The following is a 19,478-nucleotide window of genomic DNA, read 5'->3' on the forward strand; positions in this document are numbered from 1 at the left end:
GGCGTTTAAACAATCAAACAACTTTTTTTCACAAAACCACTACATTTTATTATTTATTAACAATTGATTAGGTCATGTATGACATACTTATTTGCTTGTATGAATACAGCGTCTACACCGGGAGAAGAATAAATCTAACACCTATGACAATTAAATATTAGTTTGTTCAAATGTTATATATAAACTTTAATGCAATAAGTATATTGCAATGGAAATGTTTTATGTTGTCCTAACATAATTTTCAAATTTGCACAAATTTTTTACTGCTGGAAATTTAAAGCACAAATGGAAAGATGGCACGACGACCTCTGGGATAGTCTTTGAACTCCTTTTTGTAGTTGCGGTGCTTGCCCAAGGCCCATACAGTCATTTGGTAAGCTCCAGCAATAGCAAAAAGCATAGCTGGTAGACATTGAGTCATCAGAGAGAATGCTACCCAAGAACCAATCTCATATGTGTAGTTCGGACAGGAAACCAAACTGAAAGTTGAACACTATTAGTAAAGTTAAACTTAATTTAAGTTGAGTAAACTTACTTGAATAATTTTGTGAAGAGATTGCCATCAGGTACTGGAATTCGGCGCACCTTTGTGCCAGGCGGACGCAAGTTGCGTAGAGCAATGTGTACTGAGAAATTGCCGATTTCGCATATCTAAAGGAGAAATATAACTTTTAGTAATTTATCTTCATATTTTATTAGTATAATGAATATACCGCGAAAGCTGCTAGAGAACCCCAGACTTGAAGAGCACAGGGACTGGTAAACAATGGGTGATTAACGTGGTAGGAAACGTATGCGGTGAATCCCCAGTAGTAGCTGCAATTTTTGAACAGATTACGAATGGGCATAGTAGCGTGCGAGAAACGATGTACAAAAATAGTCTCCAAAATTCGCTTAACATAATGTACAATGTAGCAGCCAGCAGCGATACTGTAAAAGGAAATAAAATTATATAATTTTGCAATTTCTTAAAGTTTGCGAATGTATAAAAGCGATTTATAATGAATGCAAAAATTGATGAGCGCTTGTGAAACACATAGCGATTGCGATTCGACCGCGGCGAAGATATAACACAGAAAAACATAAAAATTTAAAAGGTTAAACTGGGTCGCCGCTTTTGTTGTTGTCTGCATTGTTGCTATGTTTGCTTTTTACGTTTATGTGTTGTGCTGCGCTAATGACAGCCACTAGAGCGCACCAGGGGAAAGTTCAAGATTGACAAACTTACTGTGCTGTTAAAGAAATAGGTGTATCTGCTGCTTCACCGTAGATAAAACTAGGACGTCCATAGAAGATAAGATATACGAAAAGCGGACCAGCGTACTCAGCTAAAAATACAGTCTTCCATCCAATTTGTGGGCCGAGATCTTTAATGTAAATCTTGCTGGATTTTCCCACGTTAGCCGCCTCTAAAGTGTCAGTTTCTTTCAGAGCTTTGCCACGCGGCTCCAATCGTAAGGACTGCCGCTCCGGTGCCGGTGTGCTACGGAATTTTTTATGAATAATATAACGTAGATCTCCAACTGTAGTATTGGCCGGAACTTGACATCTTCCAAAAGTTTTTGTGCCAGTTGTTGACAATATTTCAATCTAGGTTTTTTGTAAAATAATTATAATTTCACTATCAGTATTATCAATGCAGAAACTAGTTGTTTTAATTTATGTATTTTGTACACATCAACTTACATCCATTATGCAAATTAATATGCCGATCTTATGGTGTACGGAATGCAAATGTTGGTCAAGTTATATTCACTGTCAACAGCAATTTGTGAATTGTGTGAATTCCACCAGACAGTTTTCTTAAATGCGCTATGCACAAATCAGTTGCTATGAAAATTTCGAAGTTTATTCGAAGCAAAAAGAGAAATCAAAGTTCAGTCGATTATTTAAAGATATTGTTGGCATAATGAATAATGCCTTTCGAGTTATCGATAAATTAACTGTTAACTGATCTGTACGCATTTTTTATATGTACGGATTTGTTTAAAGCTTACCTATTATTGTAAATAGCAGATTTAAAAAAAAAAATTTGCTTCCTGGCTGGAAAGTCAAGTGGCACAACAGATTTGGTTGCAAACCGATCGTAAAAATCGAAAACTTTCGCAATTATGCACTCTTATGTTCAAAAATCCATATACGAGTCTTCTCTCTTGCGCACATACTGTTGGAACGTACTTACATGTAAGTCGTGTATGGCCACTATTAGTTACAAAGATTTATCCTTGACCATCACCACAAAATAAGTTTTTCCAATCAGCGAGAAGTACTTCTTTTAGAAACATTTATGTTGATTCGGAGAAGCAGGAGTACGATGGATGATTTATTGATATTAGTTAACTGCAAACTGTTGCTCAAGTGCACCTATTAAATTAACATTGTCTTTTGTCATACTTCTTCAGTTATTGGGTCTGTAAACATAACATGTTCACTTGTTTTTAAATCCCTTTCACCTTACTTGGTCAAGAAACACCATTGGCTTAGCTTGCTATCCATTTCCCTCATCTCCTATTCGTAAATATTGTAGCGATTTCCTTTAACATGTGATTCTTCTGGAAACGAATCGAAGTTAGAGGAGAATAAACATCTGATAGAACGTTCCTAAGCTGAAAATTAAACAAATTACTTATAAAACATTAAATCAATTTTATTTTAACATTGGAATGAAAATAAATATTGTACAATATGACTGACAGTGCAGAAGAGGTAAGAAATATAAAGTAAGCGGTAACAGATGTTGCAACTTCAACTGTTCTTTTGCAGATTGAATTGTGCCAGAATATCGGACCGCATGAATTGGTGGAAGTGAAATCAAAAGCAGTGGTTAAGTTTTCCGCAGTGCAGGTGCCAGTAAGCTTCAATCGTCTACAATGTAACACCAATTTGAATTTGCCACCTTCTAATTGGTTGACCACGTCGGACAACAGTGGGCTACACCAGGCGCTGTACCAATCGCCCGGCTTCGCTAGGTGAGTCATTTCAAAGTTTGGCAGTGTTTTTATAATCGCGTATTTCGGAATGAAAGGAGTTTGAAGGGAGGTGGAAAGTTTTACCTCCCTCTAAATCGGCTGCTGCAAAAACAACATACCTTTAATATGGTGCAGTCCAAACTTTTTCGATATTTTTATATTTCTCTTTTTATTCGACATACTAAAAAATATGTAAAGATTTCGTTAGCTTATTTAAAAGAGTTTTAAACTAAAGTGGTAAAAACAATTTGAATTTAGTTATTTTCGTTAAATTCGGTTATTCTAATTCCTTACCAAAATCGAATCCAATGACAACCTTTCATTTTGTTTGTCTTATTCAGCTTTAGCATTGCACACATGTTTCCCGACTGTGTGGGCGAGGTGGATGTTGTGACTGATGCGGAAAACATAAAACGGCTTCTGAAGATGCCCTATACATCGAAAAGCGCCATCAGCATGATTGTGCATAAGGTGGGCAATACATTGTTGCTAGATGAGTTCGACATACAGAAGTACTTGCTGCGTAAAGCCGACGACGATTGGAAATGGCTACGTACTTTTATATTAGAACATATTATGGCATATGGCGAAAAAGATCACAGCTTCTGTCTAAAAGACAAATCACGTGAAGCGTTACAAACGAAAAACTTGCTATCGAAATTCCTCTACTACAGCTTAAAGCAATCGGGTGCTGAGGAGCCTGAACAAGAAGCACAACGCACACGACCAGTTTTACCCATTACCGGTCCAGTATTACCTGAACCCAAGGTAGAGGAGAACGTGCCAGATCCCAAATCGAGTCATGTCTTCAATCGGAATGTGCTCTGGACATTTGAAGATATACGAATGCTGATCGGTACTGACATGCCTATTTTCGGTGGGCCTAATCGCCCATGTATTAGTTTAAGGTTACGTGATATGGCTAAGCCAATCAATGTACTAACCGGTATTGATTATTGGCTAGACAATTTGATGTGCAACGTGCCGGAAGTAGTCATGTGCTATCACTTGGATGGTATAGTACAGAAATATGAAATTATCAAAACCGAAGATCTACCCTACCTCGAAAACTCCCAGTTTTCACCACAAGTAGTGCGCAATGTTGCACAAAATATACTGTCATTCTTAAAAGCGAACGCTACAAAATCTGGACATACTTACTGGTTGTTTAAAGGACGCAACGATGATGTTGTAAAACTGTATGATCTGACAACGCTCTGCCAAAAAGACACGGAAGCGAATAGGTGTGATGAAAAGCAGGAAAATCCCTTCACTGTGCCTGTGGCAATGCTTCTGTACACAGTGGCGCGCAATATGAAGAATACGGCTACACAGATAACACCGAAGATGGCGGGTAACATCAAAGCTTTGCTAGATAACTGCATTAAGCTGCTATCCAAGGAGAAATATCCACAAATCGTAACATCTTCTCACTATATACTGTCCGATTTACACGTGCCGGCCGGCATTGACCCCAAAGCGCCGAAATTCGATAACACCGATATAGATTCCGATACGCAATCTGTGTACGAAGAGGATGAAGATGGTGATTCGGTTACCGATGATGATTTCAATTTGAATGACACGCACAATGAACTCAGTGAAAATGTCGAACACAGCGACAATGTGGCAATGAAACAAATTTGCGATACACTCAAAGAATTAAATCTGGAAGCACAAATTAAAAATGGAAAACGTGTGCCGCGTGCGCCATCCCCATTGCAGGCTGGTATAGAGGAACGTTGCCGCATTGCATTGGAGCATATTAGCGCCGGCATAGCGTGTTTGAAGTTTTTCAACACCAGTGAGGAGAAATTTATCAAAGAAAGTGAAGTGCGCGCCAAGGATGAAGAAAAGCAACGCATACTGCATGAGGAACAGCATCCGAATATGGCGAAACCCTTCAAACCCATACCGCTACCCTACGAGAGCCTCAGCAAACAGCTGTTAAATGGTGAAGCAGAAGCAAACAAAAATTTGGTTGACGAAACTGCAGACGACAACCTTTCCGTACATAGTGAGAAGGCGAAGAAAGGTAAAAAATCAAAAGCGAAGCGTAACAAGGGTAAAGAGTTGAAAGAGAGTCAAAATGCAAAGGCTGACGCCAATCAAGCGCCAGCACAACCACAAGCCGAAGACAAACGCATTGCAACAAAGTTCAATACACAACATTTCGGCTCTTGGAATGTGCACTTGAAGTTGCTGTTGCTGGAGAAGGCTTGTCTCACCTATGCCACCTATGCAGAATATCATTATGGTGAGCTGAAGTATGGTAGATGCCTAAAGGCTATTTATATGGCCTACCGCTGTCAGCAGGTGGTGTTGAAATACATGTCCGACATAGTTTCGCAAAAGAGTTGCTTGCTAGGACGCGCCGGCGATTGTTTCTACCAAATGGCTAAGAGTTGGCAGGACATTGACAGTTATCTCGCGCAATTCAACGAAGAATCGGAAATTGCACAGAATATCGATATTGAGTTAGTTAAAGACCTGAATAGTGGTAAGTAGTTAGCAAAATGGTAAATATAAACTCGTCACTCTATACTCTCATTTGCTTTCTAGACGGCATCACTGAACTAATCACGCCATTGGCAAACCTTGAACACTTAATGCTTTCCAGCTGCAAATGTTATGAAAATGCTATTGATTGCGTCACAGATGAAGAGGCCAAGAGTGAGTTGTTGCGACGTTTGGGCAACGTGCGCAATGAGCTGGGTCTAAAATACATGTATTGGGCGCAAGGTTTACACTCAAATCTTTAATTTTTATCAAATAATTAATTTACTCCTACATTTTTCAGAGGAATATGCAAAAGATATGGAGAAAAACTCAAATAAATCGCCAGACGATAGTGATTCAACCGAAATCAATATGTCAGATAAAAGCCAAACCGACGAAGCTGAGCAAGACGAAACTTCGGAGAAGTCTGAGCAAGGAGAAACGCCGGAGAAGTCTGAGGAACCAGTATATATGAAATTGGCTATGAAATCGTATGACTGTCTGATACGCGGCATTGCAGCGTTTAACGAGGTGCAGGACAATGTTAATCAAGCATTTTTATATTGCAACATGGGTCGCTTTATGCGTTTTCGTGCGCACTTGCTTCTGCCAGAAGAGAAGTATGAATACTTGTATTTTAATTTCCATTTATTTTACTAATAACGCCTTTTTTGCAGCATTGACTTCGTGCGAAAACAGAAGATGTTTTATAGTGAGGCCTTCTCGAACTACGAAAAAGCCAAAGAAGTGCTGGGTTCACGAAAGTGCAGTGTGGAGCTGTGGGACTTAGTGCATTGGGAGCTTTCGACTGCCACGTTTACCTTGGCCAAACAGTTACAAGACTTTAGCACTGCTGATGAGGTAAAATATATTTGCTATACCCTGAACAGGGTAAAATTAGTTGCAACGAAGCTTGTAACACCCAAAAAGAAAGGGGACCAAAATGAATGTATACATAAATAACAAGAGTAACGTAACGATTTAGTCCAGTTCGTCTGCCTTTCGGATGATATATGCAAATTATTTTTTGCGATATCGATCAAGGCCTTGTATGGAATACTTTTTATTTGACAGGTTATCCTTTGGCAAATATTGTTGTCTTAAGCTAAGCTACAATCTGCATATACATATGTTCTTATATGAAAACTTTTATAGGGTATCATAGTTCCGTTGCAACTTAATTTAATATTTTCCTTGTGTTTTTATAAAAAGTATGTAAAATAAATATTTTTTTGTGCTTTACAGGCTACACGCGCTGAATTGGAGAAGCAAGTATTGGACATGTTGCAGAAATCGCTCAAACTTTGTGATTTAGAGCATACCGGCTCCAGACAGATACTCTACACCTATCGCTCTGGTCTAATACATAAGCGGTGAGTTAGCTTATACTGTTTAGTAAACTTAAAAAAAAAGTTACTCTTTATAACCTAACTTTTTCTTTACAGTATCGCATCATTTTATTATAGTCAATTACGCAATAGCTGCACTGACCTCGCGTCAATACCAAAAACCACTTTGCAACTGTGCAAGCATCACTATGAACGTGCCGCTGCTATATTAGACAGCTTGCGCGAAGCTTATTTGGCTGTGCAACTTGAACGTATTTCATTGCAGGAATTCTTAGCAGAAAGTAATTATTACATTCAAGTTATATACATTTTTATGCACGTATATTTATATATTTTTTATTTGATTTTGCATATTTCAGTTTCGCCGCATATTGCTCAAAAAGTCAAACACTTGCAGACCGCCTTGAGCTTGTGTCTCAAGTCGAAAGTGGTTTTCGAATATGCCTTAACCTCCTTAACCACAAATAATACCACAGAGAGCAAGACAACGAATGATGAGTTCTGTAAACATATGTTATTATTTGAAAGTCGTTTACAAAACACACTGAAAACATTGATAAAAATGCTGCTCAACGGCAAGGACCCCAAAAGATTAGTAGAACTTTATAAGAAAATGTATATGACAACGTTGACGTGCAAACGCACAGCTGAGCAGCAGCAGAGTGCGTCCATTGAACAGTTGGCGCAGCACTATGCCACTTTAATGGAGCGCTTAAATGAGCTGCAGCAGTCACACATGCCGAATGCAGCTGAGAAGCTTTAAGCTGCTGCTTCTGCCTGTTATTATGCTACAACTAAAGTCTAATTGAATCATTTTCCTTATGACTGGCTATGAAATCGCGCAGCGCTACGCAAGTTGTAATTAATTTTAAGTGATTTTGAATTGCTAACACGTAAGCTTCCGGTCATCGTTACTGAATTAAATTCGACCTTTGTGCAGAGACCCTGGTGGTAACAATAAATTAGAATTGTAAGACCACGTGTGAAATGAGTTATACATGAATTGTAGAACTAACTTAATTTTATTGTTTTTACGAATTTTTAATTAATTAACGAACCTAATTTTGTACTGTTTGACTGTAACTAGTGCGTAAATCACAGTAATACAATTATTTTTTGTTTTTATTACTTATGCAATGTAGTTAAGTTTTTTAGTTTCGAAAGTTAATAAAATGCATTTAATTTCCTATTGGTATGCAAATATTGAATTTTGTACTTATTTTATTAAATAATAAAGTCATTACTTTAGATTTCTAAAAGTCGTAAATTGGTTTTGCATTCATGTTTACTTTTGTAATAAAAGATAAGCGTTATATTTATTACAGAAATACACAGACAAAAATAAATTTTGTGCTTTTATGAATTCTGCAGGCGTATGTGTGTACTTATATATTATTTTAGATTAATAATTTTCATCGAAGATGAAATGAAATCCAAATTGCTTACAGGAAGAACTTTAAAAATTAACGAGTAAAACCTTAGATTTCAACGAATGACATTTCCACTAAATTAACATCGTTTACATCTTTAACAGCAGCTGCGCCGTGGCAGAGAAAGATAACGAAATGACAACAGAGAAATGCAAATGTTAACACATTCAGATAACATAAAGACGATTAAGTTCTAAAGCAATGATGAGTTGGCACCAGCAGACGAAAATGCTGCAAAAAATTATCCGAATGAACTAGCAAAAATAATTCAAGAGGGTAGATATACTCCAGATCACATATGTAGTATGTAATGCCGACGAAACGGCATTGTTTTGGAAGCAAATGCCAAAAAGAACATTCATAGCAAAATCTCAAAAGTTGGTGCCTTTAAAGCAGCCAAAGATGGGGTAACCCTCTTGCTTTACAGTAACGCATCTGCCGATAAAATGTTATGAAAGCAAGAAAAGGAGTTTAAGATTTTGAATTGCATTACAAATGTTTCTTTTGCCATCCAACGGTTATACATATGTACATACATATATCCGGAAGGTCTAAAACGTGAGTTCTTTTTAACGTCCATACTGTTCTCCAATAGATTTATAGGCAGTAAGTTCTCATGATTAGAAAATATGTCAAGGTATCTTCGACAAGCTTTGCTGATTTTGTCTTTAACAAAAGAAAAATTTAAGTCTTTGTTGCTTGGTAGTAAATCCATCAATTTTATCAAATCCAGGCGACTTTTTAAGTTTTATTTTCTTAATCTCAGTCGTACTTCTTTAATAGAAATTTTTCGAATAGGCAGACTCGTCAAGACAAGGCAAGGGGATTCTAGAAAGTTTTGTACCTCAGCAGTGTTTTCATCATCAGGAATTTCCCTCGGTCGAAAAACTGAATGCAAACGGAGAGCAAACGCTTCGGCTTTCTTTTGATTATCGCTGAATCTGACACCATAATTCTTTCAATAACTGTGTTTCTTCTAATAGGCCTCTTTAAATCTTTGGTTGCCTAACACAGGTTAAGCTCTGGATTGTTTGCATGGGGATCCAGATTCCTAAGATATTCTGCAACTTCTTGTTCTTTAATTTGTCTTAATTCAATAGGAAGGAACGGTTTCAAAATGCAGCTATATCAGTATTTTGCGTAATAATTTTGTATGGTTTTTCCATACTGGACACCGTAGTCCCAAGCGTTACTATTATTGGCGAATGATCAGAGTTTAAGTCAAAGCTCTCTTTAATGTAAAGTTGGTGTTGTGATATGCCTTTATACACGACAAAATCTAGAAGGTTTGGATTTTTTCGAGGATAACTAGGCCAGTATGTGTGTTTCCTGGTGGAAATAGTTGAATAATTAAACTTTGTTATATAGTACATTTAAATGCTTAGCGTTAAAGTCCCCACCACATTGATTTTTGCGAAAAAAACTATTTGTTCTGTTATTTTTTTAAGTCCTGTTTATTTTGGAATGCCCCTTGTATGTATGTATGTATATGAAGGTGCTTTTTGGTTGGGAAGGTTCTTGTATATTTGATTATGTTTCAGTTGGGAAATTGCATCAAAATGAAAGTTAAACAGAAGATTGTCAACGGAACTTTAGTTTTCAACATATGGTAGTCCGATGGTGCAAGCTCAAGGCTACATGATAGATGCATCAAGACTTCCCAGCCAAGCTCTCCCAGTTTTTGCCGAGTCATCAAATATGTGTGGGTCTAGCGTTGTCCTGATAGAAGACGAAGCTCTTTCTGTTCATCAGTTTTGGCAATTTTTTTCGATTGCTTGCCTCAATCTCATCAGTTGTTGACAGTAAAATCTAGAATCAATCGTTCGACCAGGCTGGAGCAGCTCATAGTGGATGATTCCTTTCCAATCCCACCATTTTTTGGACCACGATCCCTTGCACACATTATTGTCGTATTCGTTCCAATTTTCGTCTCTTGTTACCATTCGCTTCAGAAATGGTTTGATTTCATTTCGTTTCAGTAAAGAATCGCAGATGTTAATTCGGTCCATTAAAATTTTTACAGACAATTTTTATGGTACTCAAACACCGAGCTTCTTTTTGTAGCCAGCCTTTTTTAAATGGTTCAAAATCATTTGATGATGAATGTTAAGTTCCTTAGCGATGTCATGGCTGCTTATGTGACGGTCCTGGTCAATCTTTTCCATAATTTCATCGACTTTTTCAACGATAGGTCGACCAGAGCGAGGTGCATCTTTCACATCAAAATTTCTAGAACGGAAGCGAGCGAACCATTGTTGTGCTACACGAACTGATACAGCATCGTCTCCGTAAACTTCACAAATTTCATTTGTGGCTTGCGTGGCATTCTTCCCTTTTTTACACAAAAATTTCAAAATATAGCGAATTTCTTCATTACTTTCACTCATTTTTGAACAGCTGTAACTTTTTTTCAACTTCCCCGAATTTAATTTGTTTTTGATTAAATGAAGCTTAAAATCTTACCTTTCTAACACTATATGGTATGACACAATGTGATTGGTAGCACTGGAGATATACGACTGTAACGACATCTACTGACAAAGTACGAAAAGACTTTTTCGACTATCCGATCTTTCCTTTATAATGATTTTTTCTGTCAAAAATTATGAAATAACTTTTATTTTCGGTTCATGATTTTAAGATCTTCGAAGCGTAGAACATCTATTTGGTTCTTTCATAATATATTTTATGGATTCAAATAAGAACATTGATAATCTAAAAAAACCCAAGTTGTGTAGTTTTTGAGTGTCTGCCAAAATATCAAAATTTTTAACCTGTTCTAGTATAAAACTTCTTTCCATAAACCCCTTATAAAAAGTATATATATTAATTAAAAAAACTTCTTTCAAAATTAATTATTTCTGTATTTATTTATTAAGTGTCTTCTTCTCTTTGTTGTCAACGGTAATGAAGCTAACTTTCATTTTGGTATAATGGAAGCAAAGGTTTAGCGTTAGATGCGTACCAAATGTTTGGATTCTGATTTAAACCATGAGTTATTTGCTGTCCTGGTGGACCCGATGGTCCAGGTGGGCCAGTACGTCCCTGAGGACCAGGTCTGCCCATAGGTCCGGTTGCGCCGGTAAGTCCGCGTGGGCCTGGCGGTCCAGGTGGCCCCGGTGGACCTGGTGGCCCCACCACAGCCACAGGCAATATGGCAGCGGGCGGTTGTAGAGCAGGATTTTCTTGATTCATGGCACCATTTTGCAATTTAGTAGCAGGCGACAATAAATTTAAACCGGCATTACCGTTCAAATTGAAACCGAGTTGTAAGCGATCGGCAAGCGCCCAACGTTGATAAGCATTCTCATAGTAAGGATAGTTACGGCGCATATCATTCGATGTTAGACGATTGTCCAGTATGGCGGCTGTATTTGGTGTTGCACCAGTATAAATAGGAAAACCGATACTGGGCAGCATAAATTTAATGCTCTCATCGTCCATAACGGGCATAGCATTCGAGTATAGATAGTCGGGCAATTTGCGACTGTCCTTCTCTAGTTCGCTTTCTTGTGGCGTTGTTGTGTCTTTGGCGCTTTCACTAGCTGGTGCGCTTGCATCCAGGCGCGGTTCCTGCATGGCCGGTTGTTCATCCTGTGCGTAGATTACTAGTTTGCCATCACCGTCCGCATTACGAGCAACACCGAAGTGCAGTGGTGTGGCACGCAGCGAGTGAACAAGTGGGCTCGAGCTGGCAGTGAGCAGCAGCAGGATAGCTGTGGGTCAGATATCAGAAAAAGTTAATTCTAAGTAGATTGCTACGTTACAGTTGTGCTGTAAGCGTGACTTACCGAGTTCTCGTATGACTTTTGTGGTATTCATTTTGCTTATGTTGTCTTCTAACTCCGAGAACTTGCTTTTATATCGAGGCACACCAAGTACTAATGCCTATTAGCTGGTCTTTCTTCAGCTTTTACTAACTAACGTGATAAAAATCTAACACTGCTGCCAGTCAAGTGCTTCGGGGAAGCTCATGAATAAGTGAGTCAAGCCGCCATGGTTGACAAAGTCGTCGAAATAATGCGCTATAAATCAATAGTTGGTGCTTGTTATGATTTAAATATAACTAGGTCAGGCAATAACCTGTTGAAAGCTCGCTGACCGCAGAGCCGATGTTTTGGTGATGAATTTTGTGCGCGTCCATTGAGTCAAAGCGATTAAGAATGACGATAAGTGACAAGCGCTCATTTGTCTTAGCTTGTGCTTGCAGCGAACCAGCATTGAAAACCATAATAAAATAGTTGAAAATTGCTTTTAACACACAAACTATTAAAACACCGTTGGTTTGTTATTTTATGTAAAAATTTAATTTCTAATATTAACTAAACTTTGTTTTTTAATTTCTACATTTCACTCATTATCATAGTAGTCTGTTTCGTCGTCTTCCGCGTAAATGTCATGCGTCATGTGACGAGCTGACGTACCCGGCGGACCTTGTGGACCGGGTGGACCCATAAAACCTTGCGGTCCCGCCGGTCCAGGCGGTCCATTCGAGCCCGGAAAGCCACGTCTACCACGTAAACCAGGCGCACCTTGTTGGCCAGCTGAACCGTCACGTCCGTCAGGACCAGGTACACCTTGCGGACCGATTGCTCCTACCGGGCCAGTATCGCCAGTGGGACCACGTGGCCCTGGATTGCCTATATTACCAGCTAAACCAGGTGGTCCTGGCGGTCCCGGTGGCCCTTGTTGTGTATAGTATACCTGTCCAGCTGCGCCGCCGAACTGTGCTTGCAGCGGTTGGAGGGTTAGGCAGAGCGCAAAGCAGACTGTAAACAAGAAGAATAGAATGAATGTGTGTGTTTAGTTATGAATTCGTTACTTACTTAGTAGAATGTATGCTGCATAATCCATTTCACGTGGTAAACTGTGGGGAGAGGCGCGACTCAGCTCCTTTTATACGCCTGCAGCAGGCAGTGCCGTTACTGTAGTGGCATGTGCGGCAAGTTGCATCGGACGCATTGATTTATATTTCAGATAAATTCTGTCGATTAAATTGTTGTTCATAAAATTATATTTAATCACCTTTTTTCTTCTTTTCATCAGCCCTTTATTGCACTTAACGAGTGAGACTATAAAAATCTTAATTTTCTGTGCGCTGCAACAAGTGCATTTTCAATTTCCCTCATTTCCATTTTCAATAGAATTTAACTGCATTTTGATTTCTTGATAGCCTCTACTACTGCTTCATCAACCGATCGATTTTATGCGGGAAAGTTGTTCAAAGTGCAACAGTCGAGAAAAGACACGATGATTAATGTATACCAATCGGTATTGAGCCATTAATTGAAGATAAAATCTAAGAGCCGAATCTAATTAACGAAGTAATAAAATTGCTTTATGTGGATTAAGCTTGTGTATATTATTCATTGGGTGCTCCAGTTTATATAAGTTTAAATAAATTTTACTTTTCGTCAATTTTAATTTTAAGCTTTTTCTTTGAAACCGAACTAAACAAGTAAGGTAGCAAAAAAAAAGTTGGGATGGAACCGAAACTTATATAAGATTACCTAAAAAAAGTTGGGTAGTCGAAAAAGTCTTTTGGTATTTTGTCCATAGATGCTACGGCTATTCAAAAATGAGTGAAAATAATGAAGAAATTCGCTATATTTTGAAATTTTTGTATAAAGAAGGGAAGAACGCCACGCAAGCCACCAATGAAATTTGAGAAGTTTACGGAGACGATGCTGTATCAGTTCGTGTAGCACAACAATGGTTTCCTCGCTTCCGTTCTGGAAATTTGGATGTGAAAGACGCACCTCGCTCTGGTCGAGCTCGATGTTTGGGTACCACCATGATCCAAGCGTGGTGAAGCTCAACAAATGGTCGCAAAGCCAGGATTAACGCCTCGAAAGGTCGTTTTTCGACGAGAAACCAAAAAAGCTTTACACTAATGGAAAATGTCTCTAGCAGAAGAATGGCAAAAAGTGTTCGATCAAAATGGTACATATTTGGTTCATTAAAATTAATTGTAAATATAAAAAATAAGTTGAAGTTTGATTAGAAATACGAAAAGTCTTTTTCGACTACGCTATGTTATATCACATATCTACTCATATATACACTGCTGGCCTCTTATTATCCAAAATGCTTTTTTATCAAAGTTCGAATCTTGTCCGAAAAATATTTGTTGGTTGATTTGCGGAAAAATGACTGTATATTCGAAGATTCCAGAAGCGTCTATGGCAATCATTGCCAGTGCAATTAGTTTTCGGTTGGTCATAGAAATAGAGCTACTTTATATTTCTTTGCCTAGCCTAAACAAGTGCATTCTTTTTCTACTTTAAAAATGGAAAAAGCTACAAAAAAGTAGACTTTTTTCAATCCCAAGAGCTATCCATTCAAAACATTGCCAAACAGATAAAACGCAGCTCCAGAACCGTTGATAGATATTTAAAGGATACAGCGGCATATGGAAAACACTTTGAAGGAAAAAAGCACTATCTGAACAATCAGTACTCAAAATTGTTAGAATTGCTTCAAATTCGACTAAGTTTGCAGCTAAGATTAAGGAAACAGCAAGCCTTTCAACTGTTCAACGTACAATCAGAAATACAGAACATTTAAAGCGTATAAAAATCAAGAAAAAGCCACATCTGAACGAAAGAATACAAGACGTGGACTGTCCAATCTGACACTCGATATAATGATTTTATGATGAAAAACGTTTTAATTTAGATGGCTCTGATGTTTTTCAATACTATTATCACGATTTTCGGAAAGACGAGCTACAATATATTTCAGTCGGCACCACATTAAGTGGTAAACTGTGGTAAAGCAATTTCTTCAACAAGACAATGCTCCTATTCGTAACGCTCGAGTAATAAAGTCGTTTATTTGGAGTGAAAACGTTAATGTCATGACCTGGCCACCAAATTCTCCAGATCTTAACGTAATAGAAAATGTTTGAGGCTGGCTAACACGGAAGGTACACGAAGGAGGAAAGTAATACGAAAATAAGGAAACATTAACTGCAGCTATTGAACGTGCTTGGAGCGAGATTTCAGTGACCTACATAGACTCCCTGTATCATTCTATGAAGAACCGGATGTATGAAGTTATTACTTACAAAGGAGGCAGTACTCATTACTGAAATTACTTGATATTAGAGGGATAGGAAAATAAGTTGCTAAATATCATGTTACTCTCGTTGACGTAGCTTAGACGTTCACCAATATTTTTGCAAAAAAAATTTAAGTTTTTATTTACCTTAATTTTATTGATGCGATTCAGGTCAAATGTCACCATTTTTTGAAGGTAATTTCGTAATCACTCTCATAGACATCCTCCTCACTATTGGTGAAAAACATGGACTGTCGATTTTCACAAGCTACTTTTGAGACCAATTTTCCCTAGTAATTCGCCCCAGCCAATAATAGGAAATAATCACTTGGGATCAGATCACGACTATAAGATGAATGCATAAGAACCTCAAAATCATGCAGCCGGAGCTTCCGGCTATTCATTATCGATTTGTGTGGACTGGCGTGCTTCAGATAGAATACAATTCAGCTTTTCTTGCGATTCGCAGTTCGAACTTCGGTCCATGATAATTTTTGTCACTAAGTTAGTGAGTTTTTTTTATACGGATGGCTCGAAAATAGAGAGCGGAGTTGGTGTAGGAATATACTGTCCAGAACAGGTCATAAGACAACCTTTTATGCTGCCTTACCACTATAGTATATTCCAAGCAGAGGCCTTTGCTATTGAGAAAGCCGCCGAGCTAACTTCTAATGTATCAGCAGACAATTACAAAGTTCACATCTAAGCGGACAGCCAAGCAGCAAACATGGCTAATCCGAACGGGGCTGACAAATAGAGGAGACTCTAAAAAACTTCAAGATCAAGACACTGTGAAACGACAAAGCATCTCTTGTGCACTTGTTCCCCATTGGCAGGTCTACGCTCCAAGCATTTGGGCCACATGGAATGAGAAACTGGAAGAGGTTTCGATAGTGAAGTTATAGGGTCTATTGAAATTCATGTCAAGCGCAGAAAACTCAAAGCATGACTACTCCTCATGGACCTCATAATAGAAATGGAAATTCATATGGTATCGCCAAAAACCTAAATTGGTCAATTATAATGTCCTTATTTATTTTCGAACTGTTTTAACTGTGCCACGTAAATTAAATTAGTGATCGAAAACTGCATGGAGATATGCCCGTTTACAGCTTACGAGTAGTCTAGATTTTTCTGTAACAGTGCTATTGAGGCTAACCATAATTTTCGGCAAATTTTCATTGTTCTTAGTTTCATGAAAAGCTTTGCAAGTAAGCAAAATATTTCTCTTCGATTAAAAACTATTCACTGGACCACTGGTTTGAATCAAGTTAAAAATTGCATACTATTTTCTGCATTTTTAAATTTTGTTAATAAACTTTAAACGGTATCATTTTTAGTGGGAGGGCTTTTTCAGTCTTAGATAATGAAAGAGAGCCATTTCTTATTATAATTTCATCCCTTGGTTCGAGATATGTTTGACATATGAATGTGATAGATTATGGACCAGGAATCGTAGGAGAGATAATGTTCCAATAGGCAACAGAGTCATAACTGTAAAATTCGAGGTTGCAACCATCTCGACGGAATTAATTTTGATGAATGATTAACATTCATTGTCAACCGTTAAGATCTTTTCCAATAGCACTTTTAGTTCCAAACTTGTGAAGAAATTATTCTAAAGTTTTCATCTTTTGTTAGAATATTGTGAAGATAACTGTCGTAAAGAATAAAAATTAGACATTATAATTATGTAATCGCTTTAGTACTAACTTGAAACTATTGGTAAGGGTTCTCCGATTACAAAAAAATTATTCCAGAAGCCAATCATTGTTCTTAACGAGACAAATATATATCAGGTTGCCGGCTACAATCGTCCACGATATCATATTCATTGACTTGAAGACGAAATGTAGAGTTCGTTCGTAAACGAAAAGTCATCAAAGTATATTCTGTGCATTTGTTTAGCTCTGACTAGATGAAGAGCTCAATTTTTTGGCACCGTTACATGCTATGTGTTGTGTTGAAATGCTTTTAGTCAAAGTTATAGAAAATGTTGAAATATTCTTCATTCAGTTGCTGTCTAATTATGTAAGATCTGTGAAGCACACAATTTAGTAACTCTAGCAAGAAACAAAGTATTACTTACATGAAGAGAGAGAGAGAGATGAACATATGTGGCACGATAACTTCTGGAGAATTTTTTTTGTGATTAATTTTAAAGATTTGATTTAAAAATTAAAAGAAGTAAAAAACAAGTAACTAAGGTTTCAGTAGTTTAAGCTCACAATAAGCCTTTTGAGTATTGAATATATATATTTTTAAACAATTCTAAGTCCGCAAATGATTTTACTTATTACTAGCACTTTTTTCCGAGTATTGCGCCGTTATTTTCCACAGCCACAGTTGTCATCATTTAAAGACGCTTTGCCAAAAGTACGCTTGAAAACGGTCACAATATCCGCATCGGAGGCCAATTGTAGAATCATGAGCACAGCAAATATCGATTTGATAAGCTACAACACGCGACATGAAGAAATAATTGAAAAAAAAATTATTTTTTATAATTTAAAGAGTCTGTGTAAAATCAAAATAGACGAGAACGAGAACCCAACTTACAAAAACACGAAAATTCACCATTTTTGTCAAAGCGTTTCGCTTTTTCGACACTGAAAATTCTACTAAATATGGCTGCAAATATGCTTGAGTTCCCAACTAATTGTTTTCGCCTTAAATAAAATTGTATGTTGAGACATATGTGCGCTGGAACGTGTCGCAAATCTTGATACCTCACATTTTTGGGTGTTAGCTGGGGACTGGCTGGCATTATGTCTATTCTAAAACCTGGTGTCGCATGCCTAAAAGTAGACTACCAAATTGCGTAACCGAATATGGGTAGGTTTATGGTATTCTGCACTCCAATTTACCGGGTCAGCTAAGTAGGTCGTGTACTTGAAGTAGTCACATTGACCGAAATGCTCGCTTTAATTGCAAACTCTGCTTTTCCAGCGGCATTTCCGTAAATATAAAAATGTATATGGGCCCGTAGGTATGTAGTAGCGAGCAGCGCGGAGGTTATGGAAATTTGAAATGAAAAAGTGCTTCTTGCTTACAACACCTCGTCGCTATTTCATGCTTTTAATGCAAAATTTATTTATTTTATTTGTTTATTTATTTATTTATTACATACACATATGTATGTATGTATTTGTATAAAATAGAGTTTGTGTTTTTCAGCGCAATTTTTTATCATATTTTTTGTTTTTTGTATATAAAACATACCAACGCAGCAGAAGTAAATGTAGGCGCTCGATTTCGGAATTTTACAAATCACCGGCAAAAATTATATTTATGTCTTTTTTTTGTTTGGTTTTTGCAATGGAAAATTTTTGCTCGACAAGTAATTGCGTACAGTGGGATGAATATACATAACCAAGCATATAAAATTAGTAGAATTATTTTATTTTATGTTAACTATTAACTATATTAAATTTTTTTATAGCGGTTGTTTGTTGCATGCGTCACTGTTAAGGTGAGGTGAGTTGAATAGAAGAAAGCTTTTACTTGGAATCACTGACACGTTAAACTGATCTGATCTGTCAAATAAAATTTCCTTCTGTAGTTTGTTGCAAATCCCCATGGAAGGGCTTACTTCGTTTCAACGCTTAATAACTGTGGAAATATATTTCCGAGTTTGGAATTTTGAATGGCGAAATTACTTTCATATGTTTCAACAACAAGTCAATTTGGATCAAATATTTTTCTGGCCGAATGGAAACGGAATTGCACAATATTGCTGTAATTGGAGCTACAATCTTGTTTGGTTTGATTCGGATGCTGACAGCTTGGATAACGATGAAACAAACATCGATGATTAGAAATAAAATTACTGCAGATGAAATGATTGACGACGCCCAGCATGTTATTGGACAGTTATACACAGCTTTAATTGAAAAACCAGTATTTAAATTTTAAATTGTAAATGAATATAAAAATTTTTATTCAATAAACACAGATTGCAAATTAAAACCTTTATTTAAAATATTTAAAATAAAAAAACCGCCTTCTACAATACATTATACAATTAGATATTTTATTTAAAAATCATACTGCTAGCTCACGTCGCTGATTCTATAAAAAATCCTTCAGCATAGATACATAACAATAAAAGCAGAAAAAAATGTTAGAACTTGAAAGTTCTCGGCGGTTTCCGAAATGATTGCTGCATA

At 37.2% G+C, this 19,478-nt stretch overlaps 5 protein-coding genes across 6 annotated transcripts; 2 read left to right on the plus strand and 3 right to left on the minus strand.

Moving 5' to 3' along the window:
• Window positions 1-22: 22 nt before the first annotated feature.
• On the minus strand, window positions 23-1,855 carry LOC126763280 (very-long-chain enoyl-CoA reductase). Its single transcript, XM_050480606.1, has 5 exons — window positions 1,687-1,855; window positions 1,229-1,590; window positions 714-930; window positions 536-651; window positions 23-479 (listed from the first exon to the last, which is right to left on the minus strand). The coding sequence occupies exons 1-5, from the start codon at window positions 1,690-1,692 to the stop codon at window positions 275-277; spliced, it is 906 nt and encodes a 301-aa protein (XP_050336563.1). The 5' UTR covers window positions 1,693-1,855; the 3' UTR covers window positions 23-274.
• Window positions 1,856-2,524: 669 nt separating this feature from the next.
• Window positions 2,525-8,180, plus strand: LOC126763275 (erythroid differentiation-related factor 1). The gene is made up of 9 exons (XM_050480601.1): window positions 2,525-2,706; window positions 2,764-2,969; window positions 3,311-5,469; window positions 5,532-5,711; window positions 5,770-6,088; window positions 6,146-6,329; window positions 6,714-6,841; window positions 6,914-7,098; window positions 7,177-8,180. Exons 1-9 carry the CDS (start codon window positions 2,686-2,688, stop codon window positions 7,578-7,580), a joined length of 3,786 nt encoding a protein of 1,261 aa, XP_050336558.1. The 5' UTR covers window positions 2,525-2,685; the 3' UTR covers window positions 7,581-8,180.
• Window positions 8,181-11,098: 2,918 nt separating this feature from the next.
• On the minus strand, window positions 11,099-12,472 carry LOC126763281 (collagen alpha-1(XXVII) chain B). The gene is made up of 2 exons (XM_050480607.1): window positions 12,039-12,472; window positions 11,099-11,963 (listed from the first exon to the last, which is right to left on the minus strand). Exons 1-2 carry the CDS (start codon window positions 12,067-12,069, stop codon window positions 11,161-11,163), a joined length of 834 nt encoding a protein of 277 aa, XP_050336564.1. The 5' UTR covers window positions 12,070-12,472; the 3' UTR covers window positions 11,099-11,160.
• Window positions 12,473-12,531: 59 nt separating this feature from the next.
• LOC126763283 (collagen alpha-1(I) chain-like) lies at window positions 12,532-17,264 on the minus strand. Of its 2 annotated transcripts, XM_050480611.1 has the most exons (3): window positions 17,023-17,264; window positions 13,074-16,966; window positions 12,532-13,016 (listed from the first exon to the last, which is right to left on the minus strand). In XM_050480611.1, exons 2-3 carry the CDS (start codon window positions 13,099-13,101, stop codon window positions 12,598-12,600), a joined length of 447 nt encoding a protein of 148 aa, XP_050336568.1. In that variant the 5' UTR covers window positions 13,102-16,966; window positions 17,023-17,264; the 3' UTR covers window positions 12,532-12,597. The 2 variants fall into 2 exon arrangements, with proteins under 2 accessions (XP_050336568.1, XP_050336567.1); XM_050480610.1 differs by having other exon boundaries at window positions 13,074-17,264.
• On the plus strand, window positions 17,262-19,333 carry LOC126763284 (uncharacterized). The gene is made up of 3 exons (XM_050480612.1): window positions 17,262-17,340; window positions 18,752-18,786; window positions 18,872-19,333. The coding sequence occupies exons 1-3, from the start codon at window positions 17,263-17,265 to the stop codon at window positions 19,125-19,127; spliced, it is 369 nt and encodes a 122-aa protein (XP_050336569.1). The 5' UTR covers window position 17,262; the 3' UTR covers window positions 19,128-19,333.
• The last annotated feature ends 145 nt before the right edge of the window (window positions 19,334-19,478 follow it).

This window comes from Bactrocera neohumeralis, chromosome 6, assembly GCF_024586455.1.
Source record: "Bactrocera neohumeralis isolate Rockhampton chromosome 6, APGP_CSIRO_Bneo_wtdbg2-racon-allhic-juicebox.fasta_v2, whole genome shotgun sequence".
In the NCBI taxonomy this organism is placed as follows: domain Eukaryota; kingdom Metazoa; phylum Arthropoda; class Insecta; order Diptera; family Tephritidae; genus Bactrocera; species Bactrocera neohumeralis.

Excerpts from the sequence above, each read along its gene's own strand:
- LOC126763280 (XM_050480606.1), bottom strand. Across the intron at positions 931-1,228 it reads CCTATTTCTTTAACAGCACA|TATCGCTGCTGGCTGCTACA; the intron begins GTAAGTTTGTCA and ends TTCCTTTTACAG. Across the intron at positions 652-713 it reads GTTCTCTAGCAGCTTTCGCG|ATATGCGAAATCGGCAATTT; the intron begins GTATATTCATTA and ends TTTCTCCTTTAG.
- LOC126763275 (XM_050480601.1), top strand. The coding sequence starts at position 2,686 with ATGACTGACAGTGCAGAAGAG. Across the intron at positions 6,842-6,913 it reads TCTGGTCTAATACATAAGCG|TATCGCATCATTTTATTATA; the intron begins GTGAGTTAGCTT and ends TTTTCTTTACAG. Across the intron at positions 7,099-7,176 it reads GCAGGAATTCTTAGCAGAAA|TTTCGCCGCATATTGCTCAA; the intron begins GTAATTATTACA and ends TGCATATTTCAG.
- LOC126763281 (XM_050480607.1), bottom strand. The coding sequence starts at position 12,069 with ATGAATACCACAAAAGTCATACGAGAACTCG. Across the intron at positions 11,964-12,038 it reads AAAAGTCATACGAGAACTCG|CTATCCTGCTGCTGCTCACT; the intron begins GTAAGTCACGCT and ends TCTGACCCACAG.
- LOC126763283 (XM_050480611.1), bottom strand. The coding sequence starts at position 13,101 with ATGGATTATGCAGCATACATTCTACTAA. Across the intron at positions 13,017-13,073 it reads TGCAGCATACATTCTACTAA|TCTGCTTTGCGCTCTGCCTA; the intron begins GTAAGTAACGAA and ends TCTTGTTTACAG.
- LOC126763284 (XM_050480612.1), top strand. The coding sequence starts at position 17,263 with ATGTGTTGTGTTGAAATGCTTTTAGTCAAAGTTATAGAAAATGTTGAA. Across the intron at positions 17,341-18,751 it reads TTCAGTTGCTGTCTAATTAT|CGGTTGTTTGTTGCATGCGT; the intron begins GTAAGATCTGTG and ends ATTTTTTTATAG. Across the intron at positions 18,787-18,871 it reads TGCGTCACTGTTAAGGTGAG|TTTGTTGCAAATCCCCATGG; the intron begins GTGAGTTGAATA and ends TTCCTTCTGTAG.